We start from the raw sequence: 21,596 nt of genomic DNA, 5'->3' as shown, positions 1-21,596 counted from the left end.
GAATCTCACCAAACATGCATGTCCACGCTTCTGTTTCTCTCCAAAGTCAAAAGACAGACGTAAGAACTTGTATTTAGCTTAAAGAAAATAATTATTTAGATTCTCTATACTGCAATGCAAACAAATAATTATAACAATATCATAATTGTCTAAATTGGGAAGTAAAAGACAGAAATTCTGTGGGAAAATGGGGAACTTGAGTGTTTACACGTGCAAACATTAGTTGTGCTGCTTTAATGCTGATTTACATTAAAAAATTAACAAACATAAACTATTGTAAGAATGTAAGAATAATGTGAAATGACAACAAATAAAACACAAAAGTAATACATCCAGAAACATTATGAAATCAAATTAATAATTTTGGCACATAATAGTGAGTGTCAAAACGTAAAACATTGTTATAACAGTCCTAAAATATGCTTAATTTCTTATCAATGGAAGTTATAAGATAAAATGTATAAAAAACAGAGATAAACAAAAAACTAATTTTATAAGATAAAATTAAAATGTATAAAATTTTAATTTTTAATCTAATACCAAAATAAAAGATCTCCCGTTTCCAAAAGAAAGAGAAACTGGTAGCCCTGCATATGACTGGGTCATATCATTATACATAATATTATAATATAATATTATGAAAACAAATTAATAATTTTGGCACGTAATAGTCAAAGTCAAAATGCAAAACATTGTAACATTGTAAAATATGCTTAATTTCTTATCAATGGAAGTTATAATATAAAATTAAAATGTATACAATTTTAATTTTTAAAAGCAAATATATCAAATATTGAATAAAATAATAAAATAAGGCAGGGCTACCAGTTTCTCTTTCTTTTGGAAACGGGAGTTTTTTTTTTTTTGTATGACTGGGCCATATCACTAAAACAATACAATATTTTTCAGGTTTTATTCTATTATTTTATTCAATATTCTATATATTTGCTTTTAAATGTCTCATGGGCGCTTTTTTTAATCAGAGGATTAATTCTTTCAACCAAACCAGTAAAAATACAGTTAAAAATAATGCAAATGGGAATGTTTTTTAATCAATAAAGAAAATAAGTATTTGATTTTTAATGTAAAATGACGCCCTTCATCAGTGAGTCAGTATGTCAGGTGTTCGTCACTAATGGTCAATTATCACTTCATTAATCGTTTAATTATCTCATTAACTTCACTGACTCACACTGGTCAACAACACCGGCTTCAGAAGTGAAACAGCAGAGATATATTGTTTATTAGCACTTCTGTTTGTCTGTCTTAATAAAGCCACTAGTGTTCACAGTTCAATCAAACATCTGTGGACTTCAGCAGTTTCTGTGCAAAACACTTTTTATGTTCAGAGAGAGCAAGAGCAACGAAGGTTTACCTAAATGACCATCAACAAATATGAACATTCATCAGTGTTTTTGTTAAGTCTGTGGTTGAAATATGTGGAGTTCAAGTCTAACTTTAGACGTTTCCTCCCAAACTGGTGGAGCTGGACATTAATGATTAGTTAACTTGAAGTGTGCTATTTTGAAACAACTCATTTTGTACTAAGTATATTCTAGTAGTAATTAAATTGTAGTAAAGCATAACTTTAAGTGTATTTAATGTACTTTTGTGTACTTATTAGAACAACTTTAAGTATATTTAGTAAGTGTATGCCTGTGTAGGAACTATACATGTTTATAGTGATATGAAAGTGTACTTTATTTGTGTTACAAGTACATTACAAATTCATTATGAGTGTCTTCAAAACATACAAGCAATATACCCAGGTGAAAAAGAAATATATTTAAATTGTACTATGTATTAAATGTATTATTTTGAAACAACTTCAAGTATATTAAGTGTATTTCAAGACATGCTAAAGATCAATTTTAAGCTATTTGCACTATATTTTAATATATTAAATTGTGCTAAAATGGATTCACTACAGTTAAGTGTATTTCTTTACAGTTCAAATATTTGAAGCTTAATTTTAATGTATTTCAAGAACATTTAAATAGCATTACAAATGTATTAGCATTACACTAATAGTTTATTATAAAGCTGTTTTATTCAGTATTTAAAATGGTATGTTAGTGAGGTATTCTAGCAGGGCTAGTTCATCAAGGGTTTCAGTAAACAGGATGGTGTATCTATCGGTCAGGACACAGGAATAAAGACGAGGAGATGTAATTTCTTCTTTCAACTGTATTGAGCTCCAGCAGTACTCATCAGAACATCCCAATATCCAGTATTGTCATTATAGTCTGATAAGAAACAAATAAATCACCATTAGATACTGTCATTTAAACAGGTACAGTACTTAAATTACTATGCAACGTAAATAATAAATCCACACACATAATACAAATCAGGATCATCAAATATAAATCTCTCAATAAACATTACTATGCCCCTTTAAACATAATATACAATAACATAAACGAGGATATTACTCTTTGGAGAAATATAAGGAGCTTCACCTCCTATCTCACTGACCAGTTTACATGAAACTGTATTAAACGAGGTTTACAGAAGGAGAAATGGCGACACCCTCTGGCCAGACTAAGCTACTACACAAACAGCGTCCGCACATGCTCTCATGACTTCTTAACTCAATGTTATATCAGAAAGCTCACATCAGTTAAATTATTAGTTCCTACAATGTTTTACAGCATAAACATTGTTCTATCGCTATAAATCTCACTCATCACGCTGGGCACATGTTAATGCATGGTAATTCTACAATATAGAAACAAACACAACGAAGTGAGTCACTTACTTTTCGTCACGAACTCAACACATGAATATTGGAAGCTGGATCATTCAGAAGAGACTAAAGAAACTACACAACACAGGTACGTAGGCTGAACTTGAACACGTTTACTATAACCAACACACTTCCTCCACCGTAACCTTTTTATACATGGTATATTTAAATAATTAAATATAAATGTTAAGACATACACAGACTTTGAAATCAAGAAAACTTTAAAATCAAGAAAACTTTAATATAGTATCTTATTGTGTACATTGCAAAATAAACATATAAGAGTACATTAGAAAAGTACAGCATCATATATAATCTCTTGAACAAAATACATAATAACAAAGATCAGTGAAATGCTGTGGCAGAGCTTTATTTATACAGTTTTTGTACAACACTTCAGTTATACCTGTTTTACTGAAAACTACACTATGAATATTACATCACTAAATAAATAAGCATCACAATGCAATTTTCTGAAAAAAAAAAAGAAAGTTACAGAAAAACAAAGTGCAGAAGTGAATAATGCATTATGTACAAACTCAGGCCTACAAACGGCTGAACCAAAGAAACAGAAGAGTTTGAGTGTCACATCTTCATCTTCAAGTGGACGATCGCTTCTCTGAGTTCGACTCATTTTCTGCAGCTGAGGGCTTGTGGTTCAGACACTGTAGTGTGTGAAGACTGCTTTATCACAGGAGCTGTGAAAGAGAAGAAGAATTTATATACAATTAACCAATGATTAACATTTTTGTATCCATGTTTGAATATGTGACTAGCGTTACTTGAAATGTATTGAGTTACAATTACACTGTAAAAAATAAAATCGTAAAAAAACGGTCAATGACTCATGTCAGCTGCGGCTGTTTTCTGCAGATGTATTGGACAATGTTTTATAGTTGTTTTAAGACAGACTAATGTCTCCACATTTTAAAGGGTTACTTCAGGATTTAGCATTAAGCTTTGTATTAGTAGAAAACCTGTAGTATTTTCGAATTACCATGCTTTCCCCCCTCATATCCCCCTGAGAGGAGAGATTTATGTATTTTTTGTCTGGAAAAAATCCTCCGATGACGCAAAAATCGTCATTTTGCGTCATCGGAGGATTTTCTGTCCAGAGGCTAAAGACTACAGCCAGTAGATGGCGTTGTTCCGCATGTTTTCAACCCGCCCATAGAGGGAGGGATCTCACTCACAGAATGTACACAGTATCAGCCGTCTTTCTTTGGAAGCTAAGCTAGCATGCTCTTGTTCTGTGGAGAAAGCTGAATAATAGGAGAAAGCTGAGTAAGTAGGGGTTACCATCTTCCTTTTCCCGGACTTGTCCGGCGGGCGAGACTGTTAAAAATGTCCGGGATTCAGCTTTTGCGTTCTGCGGTCGCCATTCATTGTTTACATGCACACCTCTCGTTTCAATCTAACTGAATTAATTCCGATCGGTGAATCTGACTGTAGTGTTTACATGAACGCTAAACAAGTGATCGGTTGATGTGCGTTTTACCCTTGCTAAGAAAATTCCCGCTCCTCCGTGAGAGATACGAGACCCGGCGCGTCTCAGTAATGACACAACCGGCCTCGCGCCGTTCTCCCGCGGCCGTCAGCCTCGTCCTGCTCGCCACAGTAAACATAATGAATGAATGGCGACTGTAGAACGCAAAAGCCGAATCCCGGACATTTTTGGTCTCTAAATCCCTGGCAAACTCATCACTTACATAGGCTAGCCTTGTTGTCTTCAACTGTGCTCTCTAACCGGTAGGCGTGGCCTCCTAAGGCAGCGAAGCAAGTGCATTCTGGGAGTTGTTGTCTTTCATCCACATAAGCCAAAAATACATTTTCTGGCTTTTCTCAGTCTAGAAAGCTCCAAATTCAAAAATTTCTCCACATTTCTTCTACTTAAATGACCTATTTTAAATACACATTCATCTTCCCAGAGGTGAAGTATTCCTTTAAACAGATTTATCAAAGACTTTAGATGTTGGCTAAATACCCAGTGCTGAAGTTGCTATAAATCAGTGTGAGCATCATGTTACAGCGGTTAACGTCAGTGTTCCACATGCAAGTCATATTAGCAAATGCAGACCTTACCACCTAGGGGGAAAACTAAACAGTGATCTATTTATTTATGCAGACAGCAGCTAAAACTTACAGTAACTTCTGCGGGCCGAATCTTCATCTCTTCGAGTCTGCTTCGACTTGAAAAGCTCGGCTCTGATTGGTCAAACTGAATGTAGATGAACTGAAAAAGTCATGCTGTTACACTGTCAAAAAAACGACTGCACAGACAAGTAACGTTAATGTAATACAAATCTTACCTAGAATCATATAAGTTACATTGTACATTTTTTACCCAAAATATTAAAATGATAAATACATAAATATTTATAATATATTGCAGTAGGCCTAAGTGTTTATAAAGTATTTTAAACACACTAAAAACTTAATCATTTTGCTATGTTCTTACACAAAGTACTCATAAAATTTATTTTAAGTAAGAGCAACATAAGTGTTTTCTTTACACTAAAACTTCACTTAAAGTATGCTTGTGTTTAGCATATTTCTTAAAAGTGTAACTAAGCATACATTTATTACCAATGTACTTATAGTGCACTTTTCAGAAATATGTTAAAAGTATGCTTGTTTTTAAATATGTTTTTAGAAAATATACTAAAGTACAATTATTTTAAAGTGTGTTAAAAGTTGTATTGGGCCTATCTATCTATCTATCTATCTATCTATCTATCTATCTATCTATCTATCTATCTCAGATGTGAGGGAGGAATACACATGATCACAGCGCCCTCTGCTGTTGTTGTTAATACACACTGTTTGGTGACGTCACATCATGGCGCGACACTTACTGTCTGTAAACTGCGTGTTTCGGTTCACTCGAGGATATAAGATCAGTCAACGACTCCGCAAACACACATGTTGTGGATCATGTACTGACGCCTCGAATCTGTGTGTGATTCACGACAGACAGAATCAGCGCTTCACACTCACTCTCGACTGCGACGGTAAGAGGAAATAACGTTATTCATTCTGTCTCAAACCTAGTGAGCATCAACACAGCAGATTCAGTCGCGCTGATGTCCACTAGATAGGCAGCACTCTAGGTTATGAGCCTGCATCACTGATAACAACATCCCCCTGTGTGTCTGTGGTGTGAGCAGGAGCAGCGAGTAGTGCAGTGCTGAAGTACACTATCACACATGATCAGCTGGTGGAGTTGATGTCTACTGAGGTCCCTCAATCTCACAGGGGTAAAGGTGTCGCTGCACACCTGGCGAAGGTCAAACCGCTTTAAACTCCCTCACTTACTCAACTTCTGCTGTTTCCTGTAACTCAATCATCTACTTCTTTTCTTCTTCAGGCTGCGCTGGATTTCATTGTTGAAGAAAACATGAAAGCGAGGATCTCCTGTTGGTACATCAGGAAATATGTGGATGAAAATCAACATCTGAGATACCAGACTCATATTGAAGATAAATAAAGGCAGAGTTACACAGATTCTACCTCTGTGCTTTTTCTTTATGATCATATGTTTTTACATTGATACATCAACCATATAAGGTGACCAATCTACTGCTTAGAAACAGGCTAGCAACCACCCAGAAAACCCTAGTAACCACTCAGCAACTGCCTGACAATTCCCTAGTTACTGTACAAAACACTATACAAACATCTAGAACACACTAGCAGATGGTAGACTATTATATTATAATTTTTTATTAATGTACAGTACACAAGTCAGACATTTGGAATAATCAACATCACAGTACAAACAGTAATGTGAGAATAAAATATTTATTCTTACAATATATTGCAATATAAAATCTGTTCAAAATTAAAATGTAAATGTACTGTAATGTAAATGTAATTTATTCCTGTGATCAAAGCTGAATTTTAGCATCATTACTCCAGTCTTCCTTCTGATATGATGATTTGGTCAGTTATTAATAAATGTTTGTATTATTATCAATGTTGAAAACTTGAAAGCTTAATATTTTTGTGGAAATTGTGATACATTATTTTTTCCAGGATTCTATGATTAATATCTGACAGGTTGTGTGTCTCTAATATTTTCTCTGGCTCTTGGTTCATTAGAATTAGTTTTTCTATCTTGTTTGTGTTTGTGCTTTTGCCACATTTGTATTTCAGGGGCGTTACTGTACAGTAGCCCTATCTGTGATGAGAAGTGTTCGACATTTTTGTCATTTGTGTTCAAAAATTAAATTAAGGTGAAGCTGTTTGAAAGATTTTAAATATTATTATTAATTGTGATTTCATTTCTTTTGAAGTTGAACTGTTGTTATATTTTATGGCCAATTTTTGTGTGTGGATCTTTTTTTTTTTTTTTTTTTTGGGATCTATGCACCACAAGAAGTTTGTTCATTATTCTGTTTGGGACTAGTGTTTGTTGCTACGCCTTTCCATTCTCCCTAGAAAGCTTTTAGTGGAATAAGATTATGTTTGTGAAATCCAGTTTGATCCAGCAGGGTCCTTCATATTATTGTAAACACATTTGGGGAATTTATATTTTATTTTCCTGGTTGGTGAAATAACCTATTACCTGTAGTCTGGCTTTCTTAATACGTTAAGCCAAAGGTTACAAATATATCAAAAGTTCACAATTTAGCCTATTTGAAACATTGAACATTTGTAACATTATAAAATGTCTTTAATGTCACTTTTGATCAATTTAATTTACTGTGTCCTTACTGAATGAAAGTTATAATTTCTTTTTTTTATCTTACTTTAACTTCTAAAACATTATTTGATTTTTTTTTTAAATTAACTTCACCATGTTAATTTACATTTTATTGCATGTATGCAAGTATTTATTTATTTTTTATTTATTTATTTTTTACATGGGGTTCCTGGTATTTGACAACTGTCCCGCTCTCCTCAATGACATGAAAAACACTTTACAATCCAGCTATAATCAGTGTTGCCAACTAATTTTCAGGGGAAGTTGCTAAAGGCAGATCAATTTGTTGCTAAAAGTTGCTAAATGATGTTGTGACGTCATTGTGCTATGACGTCATTACGTAATCGCAATACAACACTACGCCATTATGTAATACGTAGATATTATTTGAAATGCTAATTTAGATTTGTTTGTAAAAAAATTAAAAATACATAAATATATTATGTATACATACATACATAGGCTACAGTATTTGTAAAAGTAATACAAACAACACTTTTTCATGATCAGATTTTTTCATTTTTAAATACAACATTGATGTTGTACAGTTAAACACTTTACAATTACATTTAACATAGGCTATTTTCTTATCAACCAGTGAAACATGAAATTTGTTTAAATTATTTTGCCAAAAATGTGAAATGCGTGCTACTGCTGCCGCCAGCGGCCTCTGTGCCTGTAGCCCCACCCCTGCGCTCGTTGTCTTTTGTTTTCCGGTTTTAACAGCGATTTCTTATACTGTCTATGGCGAATTGGCGATTTCCACATTTCCACAGCGAATGAACTGGATGAATGAACTGCTCTGTCTATTTAGCTAGCTTGTACGTGTGTTGTTTGGATTAGAATCACTTTCCAAAAGTTGCTAAAAGTTGCCAAATAAATTAAAAAAAATTGCTAAATTTGTTGCTAGGTGCTTTTTGAATAAAAAGTTGCTAGGGTAGTCGGAAAAGTTGCTAAATCTAGCAACAAAATTGCTAAGTTGGCAACACTGGCTATAATATGGCGATATTTATAATGGTGTAGTACGAAATACCTCCATATTAAAGCTTAGGTGTCCCACATCGCCCTAATTAACCCAATTCATCAATCAGTTAAAAAGCGATTTATCCATTTATATATTTATATATTTTACTTTTGAAATGAATAAGTACTCACTTCTTTATTTCATTTTAAGTGGCACTTCTAGACTCTAGTCCAGTGCAGTTTGCAGTATTTTTTTTTCTTGCGATTTATTTATTTATTATTTTACAGTTTTTCTCGATTGGTTTGGCTCATTTCTTGAAACCGAGATGACATTCTCAAAATAACATGGACAAATCTCCAAACCACCTTGCAATTGTTCACAACAGAATGTCATTTTTCATTGGTTTTTATCAAATTGCAAATGCTTTAGTACATGTCTCAAGTGACTCTGTGCTTTTTTTCAAATGATTATGTACAAGTAGCTACAGTTAGCACAATGAGCCCACATTTAGCACATTTTCCAAATAAATAGATCTTGCTGATCTAAACTGATTAGTTGATTTTTCAGTGAAATGGTTACTCTCTCCAAAACATATCAGCATGGTTTCATTGTGTAAGTCATCATATGCACAATTGTCTGTTCAACTGTCAAAATTAGTCAAAGATATAATACCATGAAAGAATTTCTTGGAACATTTGATAAATTTATGACAGTACTTGACAATCAATCAGGTGAAATTAGAACTAACGAAGGAGCAGTTTCCCACATCTCAGATGACCAATCAAACAGTTAGGGTTTTTGTTTGTGTTTATAACTGTTCACATTTACAGAATCCTGTATATGTTTTCTTTTCACAGTATGTTCTCTAATGTTAACATTTCTTTGTACGAATAAAAATGTTTACAGTTTCCTTGAGTATGAGTGGTTTATTGGAGGCTGATTTTACTGTAAAATCTTTTAGTTTTATTCATAGTGGTATTCTGTTGCTAGACCTGTGCCTCAGTGACAAAACGTCTAAGCATTTTGACTTGCAGTGCTTAAACAATGCCAAAGGTAATGCATTTTGGGGGCATTGGCTATTTATATGAGAAGGATATTTAGTTTTGACACATGGATAAACTGTTTTGGGAGAGATATGAGCTTTTGCAGGGGATCCATGGTGTTGTGCTAAACCATCCAGGTTATTTTGACAAAAGCACTAAATGAATGCACATGTGCCAAGGCAATTGAGAAGGATCTGTGCTATTTTGACTGTACTGACCTTTTATATGGGAAAGGAATCTGCTTTTGAAGCATGGAAGAAGAGTTTGGGGAAAGATATTTGATTTTGCTAGTGAGCTATAATGTTGAGCAGAACTGTAAGACTGTTTGGCCAAATGACCTTATGGTTTTGAGAATGTCATCTCGGTTTCAAGAAATGAGCCAACCCAATCGAGAAAAACTGTAATACAATAACACCAGTGCAGTTGCAGTAGAGTACGTAGAGAGCGCGTAGCTTAACGTCATCACGATCAGTCAGTTTGGGGCGGGGCTTGATGTTGACCTGTCTGTCTCAGAGAATGAAACCGAAAGTTGTCGATTCAGACAAACAGACGCCATGTCAGAGAATTCAAGATCAGAAATGGCCTCAAATCTCACGGTAAGTTTCTTTAAACGTTTTATATCTATAATATCAATAGCAGTATCAATAAAATCTACCTATATAGCATTTGCGTGTAAATATGTCGAACTCAAACACGTTAAAGCTATTGTTAGCTAACTGCTACTTCACGGTGGTAGGCAAACTGTAATAACCTACTCATGAAAATGGATAAACGTACACAGATTGTATTTCTGATTGTAACATGTTGTGCTGTTACCTGAAAAAAATAATAAACTAACGTTAAATAAAACGATGTAACGAGAAACAAGTAAGAGCAAAACACTTTGGGCTGAGAACAAGCCCGTAATCATGTCTTGTAGCCAGGGGCGGAGTGGGACCAAAAAATCTACCGGGAAATTTCGTAGACCACCGGCCCTCGGTGGTAAAAAAAAAAAAAAAAAAAAAAAAAAAAAAAAAAAAACCTTTGCTAAAAAATATAGCAGTGAATGAGAGAATATTAAATAGATTTTTTTTGTTCCTCTATAGTTTTTTCACAACTTTCTAAAAGAGTAAAAAAATTGCGAGAGATGGATAACGGCAGTCAGAAGAACTCAGAAGAGAGAAATATAAGTCACTTTGTCATCACTCCCACAGACGCAGCATTAGAAACCCTCACAGCAGCATTAACTCGTTTTTTTTTTTGTAATTTTATTAAAGGTAATATAATATAAAATAGTGTTAAATGTAAATACATATTTTTTTCAATTGAAAATATTAAAAAAAACTTTCCAGGATTTATGCGGATGATGACCGTTAAAACGTGTCATCATCACCCTGTTGAAAAGGGTCTATGGCATTTTCACGGTGACACGACACCTTGCTCGTTAGCTTCTGCTAGTGTTAACATAATCTGTATACACTTAACATAGCAGCAGCAGCCAAGGGAGGTTACTCGTTTTAAAACTAGGAAATCTGCCACTAGTAGCCTAGATAGTCACTCAATAGTAAACTTTTTATTTGTCTCATATTTACCACTGCTACTTTCAAATTACACAAGCTTTTGGCTGGCTGGCTGCATAGCTGGTGCTAATTCCCATCTGTGCCTAGCTTTGACAACATGTGCTTCAGTTTATTTCACCTGTAGTATCTTTGCTTGTTGATGCCCGGAACATGTCTGTTATTTTGGAGCATTTCACTGCCTCCTCCTCCATAATTTTTGAGTCTGACCTTCTCAGCGCCAGATTTTTTAACGCTTGTGCTGAGGGGTGCTAGATCATTGACGGGGGAGCTGCGCAGTTATACAAATAATAATTGAGCAAAACTTGGCCACTAAATATTTAATATTCAATTATTTTAATGATCACAATTAAAGTTTTAATTTTATTAAATTGAACAAGCGCAACATTCAGCATTCAATCAAATATTCTAAAAGATGTAGGCTATTAGTAGCTTATTAATAAGGTTATTTCAACATAATATTTCGTTATTTCAACATTTATGTGCGTGCAACAAGCAAGATGTGCATTTGTAAATCCGGTAACGCGTGCATTGATTTTTAGTAATAAATTAGTGTTTTCTGACAGTGTCGGGTGTCGGCTGCAAAGATGAAGTTGACGATCGCCATATATAGTGAACGCGCCTAGAGAAATGCATGATTACGTAATCAGAGAGTAGGCAAGCCTTTTTCTTTTCGTTTTGAATTATTTCGTTTAAAGTTATTTCAAGCTTTGTGTATTTGATGTGTTTCGCATGTCTGTGTGAGGCATACACTGAGTTTCGTTAGTTCGGATGAGATGCGCTCAGTTAACGTGCAATGCAATTGACCGCGCGGGCGCCTCCATGATTAGGCTATATTGTCTGTTTGTTATATTTGCTTATTATTATTTAAAAAATGATTAAAATTAAGATACAATTTATACAAAACGAAATTCACTTTAATGAAAGGTTTTCTACAAAACAAAACTGAATGAAATGGTCAAAATCATGTCTGTCTGACCCTCTGTCTCTTGATAGGCATCATATCTTATTCGTGCTGTTCACTTTTCATAAATAAACATAAATGGAAAAGAAATGACATTATATATTTTAACAAATATGAAACTAAATGCGCTTATTTAATGGCTACAATAGGCCTACAGACTCTCTATTTGTGCAAATTGCTGCACATTCATTTAATTCTGAATTTTGCACAAGTTGAAAGGCGTTTGTTCAAATCAAGTTCACGGATAATTGTGCGTGCATTTATTAATCATTATGATACTAAAATCATAAAAATGCTATGTAGCCTACACTGTTAACTCTTGCTGTAAAAAAAATCTGTAATTGCTGTAATTCTGACAATATCATACCATTTTCCATTAAAACAGTAATATACCGTAGAAAATAAAAATAGCCTACAGGAATATACTGTGAATTAACAGTGCTCAAAGTCGACACTCAGAGGCTGTTTTCCCAATCACACCCTATACCCTCATTCACTATTCCCTACATTAGTTCACTAATATAGTCCACTTGAATGAAAAGAAGTGAGTGAACTGAGACACTGATGAACACCTGATAAGCAGAATCACTGAACGGACAGAGAATCAAGAACAGAAAAAAGAGAAACACAGAAACTACCACTGACTTCCAGCAACACAGAGTGTGAAACCAGTTTACAAACCAGTTTACGATTATTTCTTTCATACATGTACAAAAGTTCTTGTTGAGAATTAACACAAATTTAGTTAATAATAAAGTTTGTTGTCACCATAATGGAGATTAGTATTTGCTTTAATTGGTCTCTTGTCCCTGGACGTCTTACCATTCATCTCTCTCTCTGACTGCTGTAATAGTGAGTTTATTAAACACATTTGTTATAGCAAGAAAAAGTCAAGATGAAGATGATTAGTTGTTTTTGGCTTTTGTGATGATTTAACAATCATCCTGGACATGTCTGACTTTCAGATCTTTCCTGTATATATTCAATGAATTTATGGATATTTCATATTTATCTGTGAATCTATAACATGAAATCAATATCTCTGTAATCATGTCTTCTGAACAATATTGTAATCATAGAGTGCATTAAAACATTTTTAACTCCTGCTTGACTCAGACACACACAGACATCAACAATCAGTATATGAATCTCAGCAATGGTGACAATCAAAAGTTTCATGTCGCAATGCATGCTGGGTTCCAGGATAGTATAAAACTCCCAGCATGCACTGCTGCATGAATAATAAAAAAAAATATTGCCACCATTGTTGAGATTCATGTGCTAAATTGTGATATCTCTGTGTTTCTAAAAGACAGCATAGCTCTGTTTTTTTTTTTTTTTGGTTTATGCATGATGTGTTAAAAAAAAAGTCGTTGTAATGTATTGCTGTGGTTTCACAGTGGTGATAATGTAACACTTTTGATTGAGGATTAATCTCTGAATGAGTGAGAATGAACTCCTTAGTGAATGAACAGGCTATATGATGATTTTATCACCATAATCAACATAACCACCATCATTCATAAACTGTGTGTGTGCACAAGTGTGATTTACAAAAACACAGCTCAAGCAGCAAAAGAAACACTAATGTTTTAACATCAGCATCCCAACTAAAGCAAGCACTGATCTCTATAATGGTAACTTCAAACCAAACATTTTCAATTAAACATCTCAACAACAACTTCTGTAGATGCCTGACAGAAATAAAGTCATAATAATAAGTGTAATAATGTGTAATGTCTGGAAGTCAGTTGTAGTTCTTGTGTTTCTCTATTTTCTGTTCTAACAGCAGGTGTTCATCACTAATGCTCAACAATCACTTACATATTCACTTAATTATCTCACTGCAACACTGTCTCAATGTTACTTTTTACTCTTTGTAGTGTGGATTTCCCTGTGGGGTTGAAAGGGTTAACAGTATAAGATAAAAAGACACACCCACAACATGTATTTTAACAGTAATAAACTGTAAGTTATAAAACAGGTTTATACTGGCAACACTGTTGCCAGTAGTTTCCTGTAAAAGTTAGTTTTTTGGGTCACCATTGTGCAGAAGAGTAGAGCCTGTGCTTCAGTCCAGGAGAAGATCTACAAACATTGATGATATGCTGCATGTTGCTTTATTTAACAGGCGGTGACTGTGTAGTTGCTGGTCCAGTGGAAATCTCTTTAATTTACCAAAACATTTTTGTGGTTTCAAATTAAATAAGTTCACAGTAATACTTTGCTCACTTTATTAATGCATTATACATTTTAGTTAATACTTTTAAATGACAGTTGGTTCATTTAAGACAGTCGTTTTCTGCAAGTGAAATTAGTTAACTCGAGTTTTAGTGCATTTTTACAGTAACATACTGTACAATTAACAGTAAATTACTGGCAACAGTGTTGCCAGTATTTTACTGTAAAAAACCCCGGTAAGGTCTAACAGTGTACTAAAAATCAGATGAGCCCAGAATATGAACGCAACGTTTAATTACACGTTAAGCAATTTCCTCCCATAGAAAACCATTAGGCCTAAGAACGCTTAATGTAGGCTAGCTTAATGCAGATTAGAATGCCCCCTTATTATGTCGAAATAACGACTTATTATGTCGAAATAACGAGATATTATGTTGAAATAACGTCTTAATATCTCGAAATAACAAGATAAGTTTTCTTTTTTGCCTTTCCATCATTTAACTCACTCTTACGGACGTTAGACTTCCAAGACGTGACGAGGAAAAAGAGGTGTTCGGCGGCTTTTTACATCAAAGGCCGACCCGATTTTGGGAGGGGCCGCTCACTGACCCCCCTATGTTTTTGAAAATCCTATAGACATGGTTGGACCTGCCGAACGGGTTGAGCACTTTTATATACTGTGTTGAGCAGAGAGGCTGCACAGTTTGACCAGCGAGAAGCGGCCGCACATCAGGCCGCCAGACGGGTGTTGCTAAAATAACTCGCAATGTATAACTATTATCAGACCGGCCCTCCGCGGCCTCAAAACACTACCGGCCCACCGGGAAAAGTCCCGACTCTCCCGATTGCCACTCCGCCCCTGCTTGTAGCCTACTGTACATTCACTCTTATTTGTATGTCTAATATGTTAAAAACACAACACGTTTCTTGTCTCGTCACATTAATTTATGAATAACATGGATCATGTAAATTATAGCATATTTTCAATTACAAATAGCGAAATTCCATTAAAAAGTTTGAGTAGTTCACATCACTGTATCCCAGCTAACAGGAAACATTCTCAACTCTGGCTAACGTTCTCTCAAGGTTCTCTCAAAGTAATGATCAAAGTTCTTCCTGTAACGTTAATATAACGTTTGTTCAATGTGATCTGGTTCTATGTTATCTGTAAACACTTAATTAATAAGCTGTTTACCACATTGGGACCAAAAAAAAAAAAAAAAAATTTTTTACAGGTATTACCCAGTGGGCATTTGATGTCAATTTAACATCAATGTGACATCAAACATTGATGTCAAAATTACGTCACGAAATAGGTCAAAAATGAAAGTCATATTGACGTCAAAGTGTCGATGTCAATTTGATATCAAGATTTTGACCTCTGCTGATGTCATTTTGATGTTAGTTTGATGTCATGCTTTGTTGGCATTTGATGTCAATTCAACATTTATTTGATGTCAAGATGTCATGATGTTGATCCCAGCAGGCACAGGATATAGACTACAACGTCGGTCGTTGGATTTTGGTTGAAAATGAAAGTTGGGTTGATGTTTGTTTGACGTCAAGCTCCAACGTTGGGCAGTCGTTGAATATTGTTTGGAATAAACCAAACAAAAAGATAGATCTCCTGATCTCATTTTCTCTTGGCTTTTTAAACTACAACAATTGTGGTTTATATACACACAATTATAGCAGCCAGAGAAAAGTGTAATTTAAAGAGTCAAGGGTCAAGAGCACAACTAAAGCAAACGCTCACCACCATCATGGTGACTTTAAAATACAAAATATTATTTCTTTAAACCGGAAATTAAATAAAGTAAATCTGGTTAGCTTTAAGTGAAGCTGGTAATATATACGGCCATGCCTTTCACCTTTTTGTTTGGTTTATTCCAACCAAAATTGAACGACTGCCCAACGCTGGAGCTTGACGTCAAACAAGCATTGGATTTAGACGTCAACCCGACTTCATTTTCAACCAAAATCCAACGTCTGACCGATGTTGTAGTCTATATCCTGTGCCTGCTGGGCATCTATTTGACATCAGGATGCCATGATGTTGATGTCATTTTAATGCTATTTTGATATCATTCAATATCAAGCTTTAAGATTCAGATCAGATTAAATTGACCTTTTATAGTATATGCAATTATAGTGTCTGCTGTCATTTTAAACGTGAACTAAATGTAAATATGCTAGGATTTAAATAAATAAAAACACACATGCAAAATACATAGACCCAGGTCTACAACTTTCAAGATCATTCAGGGTAGGTCTTTTAGATGTTGTCACATTGATTTACAATGAGTAATAAATATACTTTTTCAGACATTTCAGACATTGTTTTGACATAAATTTCACATCAATTTGACGTCTTGTTTCCTGACATCAAATCAACATCGATTTAATGTCAATGATATTGACCTGAGATGTAGGGACCAGAAAAAACATGTCAGATTGATACCTTTGTTAGGCATCTTTACAACCACAAGGAAATAATTACAAAATATAATGAAAATATGCATATTCATGCATGTCATACATGGTGGTCAAAGTCTTGACTATTTGTTGATGTCAAATTGACGTCAAGGTGCCCGCTGGGTAGGCTACTCTCCTTATGAGGACATTTGGTCCCCAAGTAGGGAAAACAAGAGAGACACACACACACACACGTTGGCTTAGTTTACTTATCTATCTTAATGGGGATATTCCATAGGTGTAATGGTTTTTATACTGTACAAACTGTATATTCTATACCCTTACACTAACCTTACTCCACAGATCACACACAACTTTTTTGCATTTTTACATAAAAAACAAAACAAAAAAAACTTTAATTAGGCTACTTTATTTTTATACTTAATTTACAAATGAGGACATCCAAGGACAAGGGAGGTTTTTGTCCCCAACATATAGTTAAGTACACACACACAGGGGTACATAAATATTGAATATTCTAAACTTTACCACACAATGTGTAATATATTTTGATAGGAGGCTGAATCTGGAAGAAGAATGAGAGACACTCGCTTTGCATGTTCTTCAGCAACTACGGACCACTCACATACAAAACATTGGTCGTGGCTTAACATATCCGTCACTTAGCACATCTATTACACTCCTTCCCCTTTAGTTTTGAAACACTTTCTTTAGAAAAAAAATAAATCACATCTGTGCAACAGGGAAAACACAACAGTTAATAATTTTCCGGTAACAATATTTCACAACATTACAACAACTTGTTCCTTTAGCATCAAACCCATAATAGTAAAATACTTATAAATCCAACCTTTTTGGAGCAGTGCAAACTCTCCGTGGGTATCTGCGAACAGCTTTCACTGAGGGTGTTGCACTCACTGGATCTTGTGCAGTGAAGTTCTCTGTGTTTCCAGTGATCTCAGGCTCAATGATTGGCATAGAACTGTCTCTGATCATAGGAAAGCTCAATGCTCCACTGAAACCATCAGTGACAGCTGGATTCGGGAAATCTAACACACCATGCAAGGGAGATCCTTCTGCATCGTTTCTTGGTAACATATGGTCCACATGCACAGTGCGCCTTCTCTGACCCTCCTGCACGAGGTAACTTACAGGACCCTTTTGTTCGATCACAGATGCGCTCAACCATTTCTCCTGTCCTCTGAAATTTCGAACTCTTACTGGTTCGTCCTCCACAAAGGCTCCTAGGACTCTTTTCCCCCGATCATGCTGTTTCTTTTGTTCCTGCTGTTTTTCTTGAACAGACTTAGCTAGATCAGGCTTCAAGAGTGAAAAGCGTGTTCGGATGTGACGCTTGAGGAACAGCTCCGCTGTTGTCTTACTGTGACCGTTAGGGATGCACCAATATTAAAATTTTGGTCGATACCGATAACCGATAATTCTTTACATTTGAAAGCCAATAACTGATATATTGTTGGCCGATAAATCTAAATTCAAATTTTGATATACTTTGATAGCCTGAATACATAAAACAAAAGGCTCACCATCAATAGCCATGTCCCAAACACTTCAACATAAATCAAACATGTACAATACAGTAGCCTAGTTTGAACCAGTGTAAGAATCCTTAACTTTTCAAATTAATTTTACACTTCTATGGCCAACTTTCTTTATTAAAAATGGTAACACTTTATAATAAGGTTTCATTCTGTTAGTATTAAAGACCCTACACACCGGGACGAATATCGGCGCGCGTTATTCGCCAGCGTTTTTCAACGCGTTTTTTGTGTTCACACCCAAGCGATTTCCGCTGACGATGAGTCGAGTGAACATGCAAATTCATTCCCTGACATTAGATGGCGCTTAATGTAAAACAGAAATACCCCGGTACACAAGGTGACTTTACGCTTCTGACACTCGCTTGTCACTCAGAAGAAGAGAGCAAGTATTTACGCGCTTGTCAAAATCATACAAAGAAAACATGGATATTTCAAGCAGTTCTCTTTTATCAAGATTTTTGTAGTTGCTGTCGTGTTTGTCATATAGTTCTTTATGTTTCGACACCAACGAGACCAGCAGCTCTACATTCATCTTGCCTTGCATCTTCCTCGTCTTATTTCTTCCCAGCAGTGTAGACGCTACTTGGCGTATATCTTCTTCGCCGTTACTTATGTGTGCTCGGCAAGACCGTTTTGTGTTTGAGCGCCCCTAAGTTGTGTTTTACTGTAACTTCAGAAGCTCCAGACACGTGAGCAAAAGCACCAATCTCATTGGTCGGATAGTTTTTTCAAACCAAAAAAACGAACCCGAGGCGTTTTTTTAAAAATGACGCTTTGCGCGTGGCGTTTTTCGCGTCTGTGTGCACACTCACATTGGCGCCCTTTGTTTAGTCACGAGGCGTTAAACGTCGGCGAATATCACGCGCAAAATTCATCCCGGTGTGAACAGGCCTTTAGTTAGCATGAACCAACAATTAATGAACAATAGTTATATACTTACTTAATACTTAATGTTAAGCTCAACATTTTATAAGAAATTTTTAAGATTCAAAGTTGTATCTGTTAACCTTAGTTAATGCACTGTGAACTTACATGAACACAAATATTTTATTAACTAACATTAACAAAGGCTATTGCTCTCTGTTAGTTCATGTTAGTTAATGCATTACCAAATGATACCTTATTGTAAAGTGTTACCAAAACAAGTCATTGGAAAACATTGGGCTGCATAAAGAAACATGTTTGCCAATTGCCATAGATAAATAAAATGGAATTGCCTCTGCACGGACAATAAGGTGATTATTTTAATCAAACCATATTGTTGATGAAAATAATACAAGTTATTAATAATAACGCATCAATGGTTTTGGAGAAAGAAAAAAAACATTTTTAATATTGCAGTAATAGTAAACATCTTTAATATTAGGCTTACTGTTTCAAATGACATCATTGCTGTTTGAACTGCGTGCGCTGAAGCTGAAGAGAACGAGCACCGGGAAACTGAAGAACTTTTCTAGCAGGTTGTTTAAATCAACGAAACGCATCCTATGTGAGACTAATCAGATATCTATATTACATAAACTTAATATTACGACTTATAATATTTATGCACAAAATGACATGAATGCACAAGCGGACTTGACTGCACTGGTCAAAACATGTAACCCCTGTTCTGGAAGCGCTATTCCCACAACAACGCGCTGAAACACGGCAAATAAACCCAGAGAATTCACAAAGTTTTATTACAATAGTATTCTCATTATAATGCCATGTATATGACAGTCCCAATCATAGTTATAAATGTGCATTGCTGTTTGAGCTGCGCACGCTAAAGATAAAGATGGTCAAAACTAAGTACAATTAAGCGCTTTACTGCATCGTTTATTAACTCAACCAAACACATCCTATATTAGATTTATCATATATATATATATACACACATAAAAAATAAACATATTACAGCTTACAATGGCACAAAATGCTGCGAATGCTCAAGAGAAATTGTCTGTGCTGGTCATGAAGACTTAACTCCATAGACGCGCACTTTCCGCCACAACGTGCTCGATGCGCTGAAACAAATTCACAACATGCTTTTACAGGCGTTCTCTTGTTATAATGTTATGAAGCCTATGTGACAGATTTGTGCTGCACTGAATTATCTTCCTTTTCGAAGTGATTCCAATCATTCAAAACCATCATGGCGAACAGCGCGCATCTCTTAACAGAAGTAAATAGTCTATTATCTTCCGGCTTTGATATATCGGCCTAATTTCTTAGCGGATCGATAACGATAACATAAAAATGACCATTTATCGGCCGATAACGATATGTGGTTGATATATCATGTGTACCTAGTGGCCGTATGAGGTGTACTACGGTACATTATCAAGAAGTTTGCCAATCTGTGCTTGAGTGAAAGCATCTGCTTACCCTGTTTCTCGCAAACACCTTTCAGGAGTGACTGTTTCAGTATCTGAACAGCTCTTTCTCCAACACCGTTTGAGGCCGGATGGTAGGCAGGGACTTGTGTATGTTTTATTCCATTCCCTCTCAGGAAATCTGTGAACTCAGCGGACACAAGCTGCGGCCCGTTATCAGAGACCACCTCCTCCGGTAACCCGTAAGATTCAAACAATCCTCAAGTGCGTCAATGGTGAGCGAGGAGGTGATTGGTGACAGCGGCACAACCTCTAACCATTTCGAATGGCTGTCCATCACTACTAGGAAAAACTGCTTATCTTTTTCTGCGAAATCAATGTGGATCCTCTACCATGGCCACTCAGGCCATCTCCACGGATGAAGGGGTGCCACAGCTGGCGACTTTTGAACGGCCAGACAGCAGCTACAGGTCCGTACTCTCTCTTCAATGCAGCCGTCCAAACCTGGCCACCACAGGTAGCTACATGCCAGGGCCTTCATATGGCAGATTCCTGGATGTTCATGGTGTAACTCTGGTGTATTTGGGGGGAATTATGACACGCATTCCCCACAACACACAGCCTTGGTACTCCGAAAACTCATGTCTGTGAGTTAGGGCTGCACGATATGAGGAAAAGCTGCAATGTGTGATAACATTGTTTAATATTGCGATGACGATATGACTTGCGATAAACATTCAAATGTGAATGTTAGCTATACTTTTCCCATATCTTAGTGCTTTAATAGGTTCTTTGCGTGATAGGTCAAATGTTTATTACCTGCCTGGTTCAGATTACACGATTTTAACGCGATTTTGGCACGATCCGTTTGACGTAGGGTGTCATGGGGATTCGTAAACGACAACGGGCGTCGGGATGCAAGATTCGATTGTTTCATCTCTTATAGTGTGTCATAGTGGGCGACAACCTACGTCGCGTCTGCGATGCTTCACGACATCACGACAGAAAGACTAGCATGTTTAATTTTTTAACTGTCCTCCACGACGGGCTGAGTATGTGAGCGAGAGTGAGTGTGCGCGAGTGAGTGAGAGTGCGAGCAACAGTGAGTGTGTGTGTGTGTG

The 21,596-nt window shown here is 35.7% G+C and overlaps 2 protein-coding genes across 4 annotated transcripts in view; both read left to right on the top strand.

The window, feature by feature from the left end:
- Window positions 1–5,511: 5,511 nt before the first annotated feature.
- Window positions 5,512–7,447, top strand: LOC308702111 (protein NATD1-like). The gene is made up of 3 exons (XM_081384773.1): window positions 5,512–5,760; window positions 5,917–6,035; window positions 6,117–7,447. The coding sequence occupies exons 1-3, from the start codon at window positions 5,589–5,591 to the stop codon at window positions 6,234–6,236; spliced, it is 411 nt and encodes a 136-aa protein (XP_081240899.1). The 5' UTR covers window positions 5,512–5,588; the 3' UTR covers window positions 6,237–7,447.
- A 2,531-nt stretch (window positions 7,448–9,978) lies between these two features.
- Window positions 9,979–21,596, top strand: part of LOC308702097 (NACHT, LRR and PYD domains-containing protein 3-like) — a 56,807-nt gene continuing 45,189 nt past the window's right edge. For all 3 annotated transcript variants that reach the window (XM_081384744.1, XM_081384742.1, XM_081384743.1), the window contains exon 1: window positions 9,979–10,057. The gene's annotated coding sequence lies outside the window, so the exon portion shown is untranslated. The remainder of the gene's footprint in view (window positions 10,058–21,596) is intronic.

The sequence above is a fragment of the Scardinius erythrophthalmus genome (assembly GCF_964197995.2).
Source record: "Scardinius erythrophthalmus genome assembly, chromosome: 1".
Lineage (NCBI taxonomy): Eukaryota > Metazoa > Chordata > Actinopteri > Cypriniformes > Leuciscidae > Scardinius > Scardinius erythrophthalmus.
Note: the sequence above shows the minus strand (reverse complement) of the source record. Positions and strands in the feature narration are given on the sequence as shown.

Excerpts from the sequence above, each read along its gene's own strand:
- LOC308702111 (XM_081384773.1), top strand. The coding sequence starts at position 5,589 with ATGGCGCGACACTTACTGTCTGTAAACTGCGTGTTTCGGTTCACTCGA. Across the intron at positions 5,761-5,916 it reads ACTCACTCTCGACTGCGACG|GAGCAGCGAGTAGTGCAGTG; the intron begins GTAAGAGGAAAT and ends TGGTGTGAGCAG. Across the intron at positions 6,036-6,116 it reads TCGCTGCACACCTGGCGAAG|GCTGCGCTGGATTTCATTGT; the intron begins GTCAAACCGCTT and ends TTTCTTCTTCAG.